Consider the following 13,123-nt stretch of genomic DNA (forward strand, 5'->3'; position numbering starts at 1 on the left):
TAATCAGATTTTTTTTTAAACAACTCCCGCACTAAGATATTTTATTCTCTGTGTCGCGGGGGTTTTACAAACATACAAATCACAAGACACCCAGATTCAGAACAAGCATATGTGGATCACCCAAATGCTAGTCCTACGCGGGGATCGAACCCGCGACACATAAGACAATATTTTGAATATAGGTACTAGTTGTCAAAGCAATTTTGTTACCTAATACAATATCTCAGTAGTTTTTAGACCTCATGGTCTATCACCACGTCTTAGAGTAATACATTTTTGTCGTGTGAGCGTGACAGTGCGTAGAGCGGTATCTCTTTCCCACACCCGCAACGATATTACCTTAAGTCGCCCCCGAAGATTGAGTTAACTGACTTCTGTTGTTGACCATATTGTGACGTCACGAAGTACATTTAGGGTAGTCCGAGAATTAATAAAGTTGTTACATGGAAGTCTTCGTGAGGTCTTTACTATCCGGAAATATGGTGCACGGAGCAGCATGGCGACTGTTGTAAGCAGTTGAGGAAAAACAGTCTTACTACTTATACGTGTGTGTCAATTTTTGACTATAGCTGGAATATTTTCTTCCATAAATATTGTTTAATCAATAAAAATATACAACCGACTTCAAATCAAAAACTACTCAGCCAAACTTGGTGACATGAGCCAAACTTTATGAAAAGAAATGACAACTGAGGTATAGTTGTCATTTGTTCTCATAAAGTTAAATAAAAGAAACAACAAAATCGGTTTTTACGATTCGAAATTCAGAGAGTGCAACACAAAAAAAAATACAGACGAATTGTTAATCTGTGTTAACGATGGAGGTTAACACAAACATACATGATAATGTAATTACGTCTAGGGGTTGACGTACTATCGATTCCTAATTGAATAGGCCAATCAATCAATAATTGACACCTCCTATCGCGAACATAATTACCAATTACCCGATGATTAAAACTTCGAAACCTCGACGACGCTTCTAATTATCCAACAAATCTAAATAAACACAAAATTCTGAAGCAAACAAACACTCCGTAAAACCGCTTAACAATTTCAATAATTTTACAAACACAAATGTAACTTTTCCAATTTTGGTCGGCCCCGCATACTGAGCATACATCAATATCATGAATATTCATGCGCAGGCATCGAACCGTGTACTATCACGCGGCTCGCCCATGTTAACCAGATAAATACGTCTTGTACAAGGGATGGAGTTTTTGGGATACATCTGTATAAGTATGTGGAAATTTTGTGTAAATTGGACCAAGGGGAAAAATTATGAGATTTTGATATCATTTTTCATATAGGAAAGTTAATGTAGTCCAAAAATATCGTTAACTTTACTATTTCTATGAGCACTTACTTTTCAATTTGTGGTTACAGTGATCCTGTATTTATCCTGCCAATCTCAAATGCACTCCACACCTCAATACTGAATTGGTATTGTAGTGAATTTCCCTGTATTGCACAGCCAATTGAATCGCAAATTGATACACCTAATACCAAACTAAATCAATTACAGCAACGGGCGGGCAGTCGATACTATTAGAATTGTACATCCATATTCAAACCCAAGATCAGATACTGGAGATATTATGTTTTCATTCATCATCATTCCCCTGCCCTTATCCCAATTATTTCCATGCCTTTCGATCAGCCGTCATCTCACAAGGAACATACACTCTTTGCAGCCATATTGTCTTTCACACAATCCATCCATCGTTTCTTTGGTCGTCCTCTTCACCTATATCCATATATAAATTATGTTTTCATTGTTCGCAATATTTAATATCACAGATACGTGTTCACATAATGTTATCGGTATCCATATTTCCGTCGCTTCGGCTTGATATAACAAATGTGACCATCTGTCACGCTGCGTGATATATGCAGGCGACGTGACGCGCGCCGTGTCAACTATCTAACGGACTGACACTCGATTATGTGTATCTTTGAGTGTGATATAAATATATTAGGTTTTACGGGAATGTTTTGTTTTATTTGAAATACATATCTTCTCTTGGTTATTTTTTTTATATTTTCAGACTAGTACTTTTTAGAAAAAATATTCTTTTAGAACTTACTTTAGTATCATTGAGAGAAATTGAACACTTTAACAAACAAATGCGATTACGCATTTCCATACAATCTAAAACTATATTCATTCTACATTTAGATACTCAATACTCAATAATTTATTGCGTTCCATAATGTACATGCACATCTTAAAAATATAATAATACAGAACCATTATAGAGATTCCAGTGAGTTTCCACTTTTTTTAAATCATTGTCCTACACCAGTGTAAACTGTTGGGTTATAAATCTGGTATGCACAAACCAATCTTCTTGTCTCGTTCCCAATGATTTGGGGTCGACCAATGCACAGACCAATCGAAAGCTATTTCGGTCCACGACTATAGATTTTTGTTTCCTTTTATTTTTGAGATTAGGAAATTGCGGATAATTTAGGAAAAAATAGAGATTTTTTTACCAAAAAAACAGTTTTTAAGTTGGTGAAATCTAAAATAGAACCTATGTAATAATCTCCGAGATTAGCACGTTTAGTCAAACAGACGGAGCAAGGGGATTTCACTATGTGTAGTAAAGATTGTTTGTAAAGGCTCAAATGCAAACATTCGCTTGGGAGTACAGTCATGCGCGCTGTGCAAACAGGAAGAATCGCAAAGGGTTTCGTTACAGTAATATCATCTTTTAACTGTCCCAAGACACATTGAGGATCTTTCAATATACCGGAGCAAGGAACCTATTCAAAATATTTTCGTAGCAACCTCCTTTCTCATTGAAAAGAAAACTAAGTGTTAACACAGAACAGCGCATTAATTTAATTCTTAAAGTTTGTGTTTGGTAAATAAATGGAATTGATTCTTAAAATGTTTTTCATTGATAATTAAAGACCTTCCTGTGTTATTTTTTCAGTCCAGATGATTAACCAGGATATAATTGTTCCAGGTCAACGGCTCGTGGGGTCTGCCCGCGTTCGTCTGTGACGTGTACATAGCGATGGACGTCACATCGTCCACGTCCAGTATATTCAACCTCGTCGCCATATCTGTTGATAGGTAAGTACCCTGAACAACTGTATGTTGTGCAACAGACAGAAATTTTGAGATTATTTAAGAATTCAGGGTTAGCTCAAGAGCTTTTTTTTGTCGTGAAATTACGTTATGTAGATTTTGAGGAAAATGCACTTTAACTTAAAGGTATTATGAACCGTAAAAAACTACTTAAATTCACATGTGTAAAGGTTTTTATAAAAACATCGAAATAGTGTCGGTTTTTAAAATCAAACCAAAGGCTTACAAACAAAATTATATATGTATACATATATCTACCGTTAAAATTTGGCAATGCCTAGGGTAACTTATAGTATCTTAATTTTATATTCAGATTCTTAAACGGCCTCACGTTTACAATTTAAATGTTATATAGCCAAACCAAACAGGGAAGCAGTAATATAAGAGGATCAGACAAATATTTGTCCCATTGGGGGTATAGCCCACAATCCTTATCAGAAAGCTGAGCACGTAAACTAACCTTTGTGTGTAAAGGCCTGTGCCCTGCAGCGCGGTCCCGGTCACGAATGATACTGGCAGATGTTTGTGAAGCGGCTTTCAGACTTTTAATGTACATACCCAGAATCCATTGCCTTTGAAAAGTATTTGCTAATAACGTGGACTTGAAAAGGTACTCTTTCAGGCAAAGGAAGGTTTATCCGAAAGTGCTCGGAAATTAACGTTGTTACCTGGATACTTCCCTTACAAAGGGCTTTTACCTGAAAAATCGGAGGTTTACAAAACGTAAATTTAAAAGATAGATTAATAGATCGGAGCAAATTTGCCATGTAATGTGCTATAATTGTAAAATGATGCAACAATTTACTCACGCGTACTTATCGGGATTGTCCGACTCGGCAGTTTGACTAGCGACCGCGCCGCGTCCGAAACTAGTCTGGAAATCCCAGTTGCAAATTACAAAAAAAGCTATTGCTCTACAATGTGCCATTAATTTGTAAAAATAAAAATCTGATCTCGGTTTTATATCCAACCAGGTACATCGCAGTAACTCAACCAATCAAATACGCGAAGCACAAGAACAACCGTCGCGTTTGGTTCACCATCGTCCTGGTCTGGCTGATCTCCGCCGCCATCGGCGCGCCCATCGTGCTCGGCCTTAACGACACTCCTGACAGGAACTTCGACGAGTGCCTCTTCAACAGCCAGAACTACGTCATCTACTCCTCTCTTGGTTCCTTCTATATCCCCTGCATCATGATGATGTTCCTTTACTATAATATTTTTAAGGTGAGTTCATATTTTGCTGTCTGTTAATTATGTCATTTTTAATTCTCGTCATATGTCTAAGAAAAAGTTTTATATTTATATTTATTTATCAAGTACTTGGTTGCCCAGACAGCTAATAAAAGCAAATAAAAAATATCTTCGTCGCAAGAAAGATAATCACAAATTAATTCATAATAAAATTAGAGGCTTATGCGCCTTCTGGCCGAATTCAAACTACTTGACAATGGATCTAAGTCAAGTCATACTCCTTGTAATTAATTCACTTCATTAACTTGAGGCAAATTAAATCAAAACTAAGCATAATAATTCCAAAGCTAATCATAATACATAGTGTGAGGCAGATGTGTGTTGCGTAACATAAATGTAACATAATTTGTCTCGTGGCACATTTAGATCATCCACAACTTGCTCTGGAATTGCTATAGTTCCCAACAAACAAACCGAACTTAAAATAAACAAACTTTGCCAAGAAATAATGTTTGTCCGACTAAGTTGGAACATCACGAATACGCGATATAACCTAATGTAATTGTAGTCAAAATTCACTCCAATAGTGAAGAAGATTTTCAAAATTCTTACATCTATTGCAATAAATCAATTATAGTTGTTTTGGAATGCACAGTCCATAAAAAATCTCATGTGAAGATATTGATTATAAAATACAATAGCTATAATCATCAATTTCAACAGGCTTTAAGAATACGAGCAAAAAAGCAGAGAGCAGCTAAAAAACCTCCAGTATCTGGTGACCCCACTACTGGAGCCACTACAGCGGTGGTGATAGAGAATGTTGCGCAGACGAGGCGGCTGGCGGAGACCGCACTGCATGACGACAGACCCACTAACACTGGTTCTGGGAGCAATGAAGACGATCATGAAGACAGGTATGGAATACCGACCCTTACAGATGTATCAGTTCATAAAAAATGTAGACCTAACATACGTTTATGTCTCTTTGATATTGTTTATGATAATTATGTAAAAAGCTGCACAAAATGTTTTAATCTAAATAACGTTGTCATGAGTCTAAAATTATAGCTTCCTGAATCATATTAGAAAGTCCAGACCAAAATATTCACCAAAAACATACAAAAAATACTATACACATTTTTATAGGTAAACAATGAATTTCATATTCTGGCCACGGGAAAATGTACACAAATAAATAAAAGGGCCTAAAAAGAAAAACCAATAGCAGTAAATAATAAAACTCTGACCGCGGCTGGTAATATTATAAGACATGGTATAATTAATGAGCACAGTTTCCTCGTGGGTACCAAACTTAAACTGCTAGATTAGCTGAACTTTTTTGCGTCGATGGACTCAACTTTTGTCCTTAACGATGTTTTGGTAATTTACCAATTTTGGATTTGTTCTGTTTCTTACTTAGTTGTGTTGTGTTCTTAATTACCAGTCAGTAATGTGTTTTTTTTTCACCCAGGGGTTTTTTTTAAGAGGAGCTCGTGGCTAAGCTATAACCGCATAAGTGATTCGATCACAGGTTAAGCTATGCTTGACGCGGTTGGTCCGTGGATGGGTGACCATCTTTGTCATAACGAGTTCCTCCGTGTTTCGGAAGGCACGTTAAATTGTGGGTCCCGGCTGTTATTCCTACATCTTTGACAGTCGTTACAGATAGTCAGAAGCTGAAAAAAGTCTGACAGCCAGTCTAACCAAGGGGTATCGTGTTGCCCAGGTAACTGGGTTGAGGAGGTCAGATAGGCAGTCGCTCCTTGTAAAACACTGGTACTTAGCCGAAACCGGTTGGACTGGTAGCCGACCCCGAAAAGGCTAGGCCGATGATGATGGGTTTTTTTTCTCTACTCCTTACTTCTACTTCTTTATGTTTTGTTTCCATATAACTTTATCATAATTTTACGAAATGAAACTCAGAATAAAATCATTGTAGCAATCGTTTAAATTTAAAATTTAGTATTATGTTTAATTACCTATTATTTTCTTTAGATATAATATGGACTTGTTAATAAGATAGTTAGAAGATACCGTCTAATTTAAATAATTTCATGCCAGACAGTTCCATATTAACAAAGTCTTGTTAATCCATGTTACCCTAAGCATTGCGCTTAGTTCAGCTAATGCCTTCTCAACTCAATTATTCCTCCAAGTTCTTAGCTGCTAGTATTTTCTTTAAAACAAGGTCTCAAATTACTGAAAGTTGAGTTTCAATTACCGTACCTTAATAATAAATGGCGTTTGTCTAGCACTGAGCCTGTAGCTCGGGTTTGTTGTAATTTGGAAATTAAATTCTAGTTACTCAAAAACGACATTTCAAAATTTCTTCCAAATTTTTGATATTGCGAAATAAATGGTTATTTATGAAGCAGGCAATTGTAGGAAGATTTAAATGGTGCTTAAGTTAAATTTTATGGACGGATAGCATTATCCTTTCGACCTTCAATCCATTATTTTTTTAAATGAAGTTGCTTGAATAAAAGTCAAGTCATTCTTCCTGTTCACTCATATTATTAAGGCTCTAATTTTTGGGTCATATTCGAACGATATTTCTGTTTAAAGTTTATTTACCTTGGGCACTAAGGCAATATAATACTCAGTTTTTGGTTTCAATAATTTTGGACATTACTTGGTACAACATCACCATAATCAGTCAACCATTAACATAATCAGTGTTTTAGCCTTAAGCCCCGTTTTTTCAACTGTAATAGATTAAGAAGTCATGCAAGTTAATTGGGGCAGATTGGTTTTGGTATCGAACTGCCACTTAATCATGAGCTGATTCCGCGCCACAACCTGAGGCACTTTGTTGAACCAAACTTCTCTCTTCTTTCGACTCTTTTAAGTTTAATATGTTATATGTTAAATATCAACGGTGACAACAAGGACCTATTAGCATTCGCTATCCTTTGACCTATCTGTCAGTCCTTTATCACGATATGTCCAATAACATTGTACTTTTTTAAAACAGTTTCGACAAGCGGTCAGCGGACCTGGAAGCAGATGCTGATGACTGCCACGTCATCCCGAACGACAAGTCCACAGAGTTTATGCTGGCCACAGTCGCCGAGGAAACAGCCAAGTAAGATAAACAAATGAAACAATAACTAGAAGTACATTTAGCAAGAACTTGAGAGTACCTAAAAGTCTGAAAAGTTTCAAGACGCAAAATAGACAAATTTGGAACTATGTAAGCTTAAATATGAGTAGTGCATGTTTACAAGGTGAAGCCTCCTCAACCAATAGGTACTCCTCTGTTAAATAATGTGGAATGAAGTTGCTCTTTATCATTATAATTAATCAACATTTCATTAAAAAACTTTTAATGATGAATACTTAATTTTCTTTAAGACATTGTTCCAAATGTCCGGCCTATGGTGTAAATGATAATCCATTAATCACTTGAATGTTTGTTAGGCTGTTGTTGTACCTAAAGCTAACGGCGTATGATCGCGAGATATTCAAACAAAACGGATCATTGGAATGGATTCAATGCGGGCCATGTGCGTGAACGAAACGTGTACCGCGTTGTGCCTATTTGAAGGCATGTAAAATAAACAAAAATTCTGAGTCCATGACAGAACATACCTATTAATTTACATTTCAACGAAAAAAAATATTACTCATACAAAGTTCCACTTAACAGCTACATATTAAAATTATAATTATGACGCTTGAATACAAGCAGAAATGTAGAATCTTTAATTTGGGTTTAATAATTAAAATTGTAAGCCAAACTTGCGAAAGATCTTTCTAATTAGCTTTTAACCAAAATAGTATTTTAGCCTACTAGAACCAAACTTTTGCTGAAACAACAAAGCAAAAATCCCAATTAAAATTAAAAGGGTTACAGAAAAAGATTTTGAACCCTAAAATTAAATATTCTGCAGCACGCCCCGTTCCTTCCGACTTGCTTCATGCCTACAGTGTGACTCCGGCCTTATTGTTCCAAGTTATCTCAAAATTTCAACGGCTTCAAAAGGATTTCAAATGAAAGCATCTACCTATTTGTTTATTTGGATTACGAATTTAATTGGGAATTTAATTTTCTCCGCCAATTATATTTCGCTCGCTTTCTCTACGTGCCCATGGATTTTCGCTTGATTATGTAATAGAAATCTATAGTGTTGTCTCCTCTCGAGCTTCTTTGATAATGCCATGTATCAAACAATATTTGGCTTAATATATTAGAGTTTCGACTAAGAGAAGTATGAGAGACCAATATACCTATGTTATATAACGATATTGTGTTGAAATACACTGAAGAAAACTTATAAACGCAGTTTGTTACCGCAGCATGAACATAAAGGTTTTACCAATGGTTTTTCTTAATCAGGTCGTAATAATGTAGAAAAACTATCGCACACATACTTGCTGTAGTAAGATATTAAATAAAAACTAAACAATCTGGAATCTCATGATGTTAAGAATGATCTTAATGATATTCATTTTGACGTCGATTGAGTTGCAACAGACATTTAGCGTAAAACTTCTTTATTATTTACACATTAAGCTTCCAGTAGTTTATTGATTTTAATATAAGACGTTGGTGTCCCAGAATTAAACCAGGTAAATTCCGAGGGTGCTTGGCAGTAAATAGGCACCGCTACCTAAATTTGGGAGTCGTTAAAGTGACTGAAATTAGATTAAAGGTAGAAGTTATGTCAGCGGGTGTGTTCGTAAGATTCTAGAGTTTTATGACTTCAGTGCTGAAGATTCTTTTGACTAATATCTAATAATGATGACTGAAGGATCTGAAATTTAATTTTGAGGATATTTTTATTACTCTTGGGCAACAGTCATTCTAAAAGAGTACCTACTTCCTTTTTTCGAAAATATGTAATGTATGTTTTGCCTATGATAACAGTTTTTTTAAACGACAGAAACACTGTTATAAAAACAAAATGAACTATTAACAAAGAAGAGGTTAAGACCAGTGCAATAAAAATACAATTATTTTCACACAGTACTCCAAAGAGAAACGTCAAGTGCCAGCCAATTCCCGACCCAAATGGGAACAACGACTCAGGGTACGCACCTTCCAACCTTGAGGACACGATCAGGGAGCACGTGTCCCCTCCTGGATCCCCAGGAATGAAAGACGCCACAGTTCTGAAGAATATGGGCTGTGATAGTGCCAAGTGGAAGAAGAATGGGAAGACTACGAAGCTGTCTGCAGATTCCAGGTACCGGCACAAAACAAAATTTTGGATGTAGTAATGGGCGATTAAAAGTAATGTATTGATTTCCTGCACATGAGTTGTTATTTTAAAGTTAACGTCAGAAGAAAAAATGGAAGTCAGTTATTTAAATAAATTCTCTCATTAATTAATTTTTCATCCTGTGTTAATTAAAACTTTCTCTTAGCCCTTGGATGAAAGTTTTTATTTTGATTCATTAAAACTATCAACTTTTGTAACACGACTTTTAAATGCCACTTCATTTGCATGTAGAATAAAATATTATTTTCCACTTCACATTAGCGTAATCTTATGATAAATGAGTAAAGAATGTTTTCTTCTCTTCTAGAAATGTGTCTTTAGCTCTTCGCTCGGATGATGACGTGACAGCTAGTAATTTTGATCTTCGAGACGGCTCAGGGTCTAAGAAGGAAAGAAAGGCGAGTGCAGCGACTGCTCGCTTCACGATATACAAGGCAAATAAGGCCAGCAAGAAGAAAAGAGAGAAGTCTTCTGCTAAAAAGGAAAGGAAAGCAACTAAAACTTTGGCCATAGTTTTAGGTAAGTTGATAGGAAGATATCGTTTAAGTGAAATGTTCCCACAAGCAAAAATAAAATTCCCATAGGGAAAATCACGAGGTATCCAGTAAAAAAAAAACTTTCTAAAAGACATTTGTATTCCCAAAAGTTTGAGAATTCCAAATGGCAGTCGATTCATAAAATTAGGAAATTTGCCACGTAAATGAACTTCGATTTCGATTCTACAAGTACTTGTTGTTTCTTTATTTATCATTTACATGCAAGTTACGTCGGCTTTTGATAAAACGGAATATAATCTAGAAAGAGGATTTATAGTAGCAGTAACACTACAAAAAGACTGAAATTTGTGTTCTGCCAGTACAGATGTTAGATACATTTTATCTTTCCAGGTGTATTCCTCTTCTGCTGGGCACCATTCTTTACGTGCTCTGTCCTCGGAGCCATCTGCGACAAGGTTGGCCTGTCCTTTGACCCTGGGGTCACGGTTTTCATCCTCACGACGTGGCTCGGCTACATCAACTCGTTCCTCAACCCCGTCATCTACACCATCTTCAACCCTGAGTTCAGGAAGGCGTTCAGGAAGATACTCCATTGCGGCACCTAGCCCGTGGACTATTTGGTCGTCTTCACACAGTAGATCTCGATTCGTTCGGAGATTCGATCCTTTCAAATTATTGTGGATTATATTGGTATCATAAGTAAATCACTTCTTATCTTATCGAATGTTTTGATGAAATTATCATAGCAGCTTAGCTGAATGGTATGGCATCGAATTATGAAAACCAAAATGATCCATAATATATTTGAAAAATCTCCAACGAAATGTAGTGTTTTTCGTTTTATAAGAGATCTACTAGACGACCAAATTGTACAAAAATGTACACTCCATATAAACTGTTTATAATTTAATGTGATAAATCAATAACGTGTCATGTGTTAGCAGTAGAACAATAGCATATCATGTGTATTTAAAAGAAATTTGTAATTTATAAAATTATAACTTATTGTAAAAATGTATTGGTATTGAATAGCTTGCTTATAGCTCATATTCTAGTCATCAGTATTATATGCCAAAGAATCTAGAAGCGATATGACTAAGCTTTAGTTATTTTTAAGGTTGTGATTATTTTAATTTTCCAATTTGTCGCTGGACGTTTTTTTATCTGTAAAATACTGTAATTGTACAATCGACACCAAAAGTATTAGATATTATATTAAAATGATATTTTATAATTAAAAGTACTTGTATGTATACCACAAAAAGACAAAGTAGTGAAATAATTAAGCAATCCAAAGTATAACTTTTATTTCGATTTACCGAGCCTCGAGAAACTATAAGTTTTGACTAAATATTGTTTGATTGTATAAAATATTGCTGTTCTATACTCCAACCTATTAATACTTCTTGGTAAAAAGTAAAACTATTATGTGTTTAGTTGGCACTTGACTCCATGGGAGAAGGTATTAACTAATGTCGATCAATCACTTAATTTTATGTCATCTTTGTCTCGTGTTGTCTCTCTCATACCAAAGAGTGATGTAGAGACAGGCCGAAATTAAAGAACGATATGAAATTAAGTGCGGGGCCTACCAAAAACTGTTAAGAGCCGAATTTATCGCACTACTCAGTGCAATACTGTTTCGTTACTATGTTACTGTGAACGCCGGAATATTAGTAAATCTTAAGTTTTACCAATAGATCTTAGGGTTTACGCATAAGCGTTCGTAAATGGAAGAATATTTTAAAAAATAACGATATTAACGAGCTTTTACCTAAATCTTGCGATTTAACTAAATTTTCATCATAATTTAGTTAAATAGCAAAATTTACCAAGTCAATCCACTATTTCACTAAATCCATGGTAAGTTCTCTCTGGTAAGTTCAAAATAATTGATGATTGGCAAATGGTTCGGATTTTTACCAGTAAGCGTTGGTAAATCCTAAGATTTATCGTAATTTGGCCTTCACAGTAACAATAATATACTATAACACTATAATAACAGCTACAATAATATTGAAGCCGTGGTGGTAGGCCCTTACGATTGTAATGTAAGTAAAATTGTATTTTAATTGTTTTTCTCTCGCCTTTTCCGTCCACGCGTTATTCCCCTCTCACCCTATAGTTATTTAGTTGTAATAGATAATATAATAATGTTAGATAAACTTAGTTGTACGGATGACAATGTCGACAGACAATGCACTGCGAGATTTGACATGGTAGAATGTAATTAATTGCCAAATAATTTATATGAATGAAAGAAATGGCAGCTGTGATGATTGAGACAAAGATACTGAAGTAATTTGACATGAAGTTTCGTGGGGAGATATTTTTACTTATACCGGTTGTAGGGATGTCTGGTAAGGTTTTCAAATATATGTTAGGTATAGCATAAAAAATTCAAAAAAATAAATTTCTAACACAAACCTTAAGTCACTGAGGCAGACGGAGATGGCGGGCTGACCTGGATTCGTTCATACGGAACTGGTCACTCGAAAGAAAGACAAGTGGAAGAAGAGTGATCTTCGCTCAGCTGTGAGTCATTCTGGGCTGGCAGTATTAATAATTATTTTCCCCGAATGATTCCGAACCATGCTTACTTATTTTGTACAGCAAAAACCTTGTCCCTTAACACCACTTGATTTTTAGGAATCTTCAAGAAAGTTGACGATATCCTGACAAAATAATCATTTTTATCTCCCGTGAGTCAAAAATAAATATTGATAACGTTTAACTATTTTATAGATTAGCACAGAAGAGAAGTTCTTGAATAATTAAAATTTTACCGAGCATATCCGTTACAACCTGTTTAGGCTAAAAAGAAAATCTTAATCATTACAGCTGCTAAATATTTAATAGTACCTACCCATATATCATATCAATAATTGATTTTAAGAATAAACTAGCTCATTATTTTGTAGTTTAATAAATAGCACTATAGAAGTATTGGTGGCAATCAATGATCTTCCAGTATTATGAGAATTTAAACTTTCCTCCCACTTAGTATAGAAAAATCTTTCCTTTATTATTTTTCTTTGAACTCTAACACTTAAGATATTGAATCCTTGTGTCGCGGGGGGTTCCACAAACAGTCACATGCA

At 35.3% G+C, this 13,123-nt stretch overlaps 1 protein-coding gene across 1 annotated transcript in view; it reads left to right on the forward strand.

The window, feature by feature from the left end:
* Positions 1–10,830, forward strand: part of LOC113503798 (dopamine D2-like receptor) — a 31,561-nt gene extending 20,731 nt beyond the window's left edge. The window contains exons 2-8 of the mRNA XM_026885897.1: positions 2,979–3,088; positions 4,078–4,330; positions 5,021–5,214; positions 7,275–7,385; positions 9,271–9,489; positions 9,833–10,044; positions 10,413–10,830. Coding sequence (XP_026741698.1) covers positions 2,979–3,088; positions 4,078–4,330; positions 5,021–5,214; positions 7,275–7,385; positions 9,271–9,489; positions 9,833–10,044; positions 10,413–10,627 — 1,314 coding nt within the window. The 3' untranslated portion in view covers positions 10,628–10,830. The remainder of the gene's footprint in view (positions 1–2,978; positions 3,089–4,077; positions 4,331–5,020; positions 5,215–7,274; positions 7,386–9,270; positions 9,490–9,832; positions 10,045–10,412) is intronic.
* Positions 10,831–13,123: the final 2,293 nt, after the last annotated feature.

This window comes from Trichoplusia ni, chromosome 20 (genome assembly GCF_003590095.1).
Source record: "Trichoplusia ni isolate ovarian cell line Hi5 chromosome 20, tn1, whole genome shotgun sequence".
In the NCBI taxonomy this organism is placed as follows: Eukaryota; Metazoa; Arthropoda; class Insecta; order Lepidoptera; family Noctuidae; genus Trichoplusia; species Trichoplusia ni.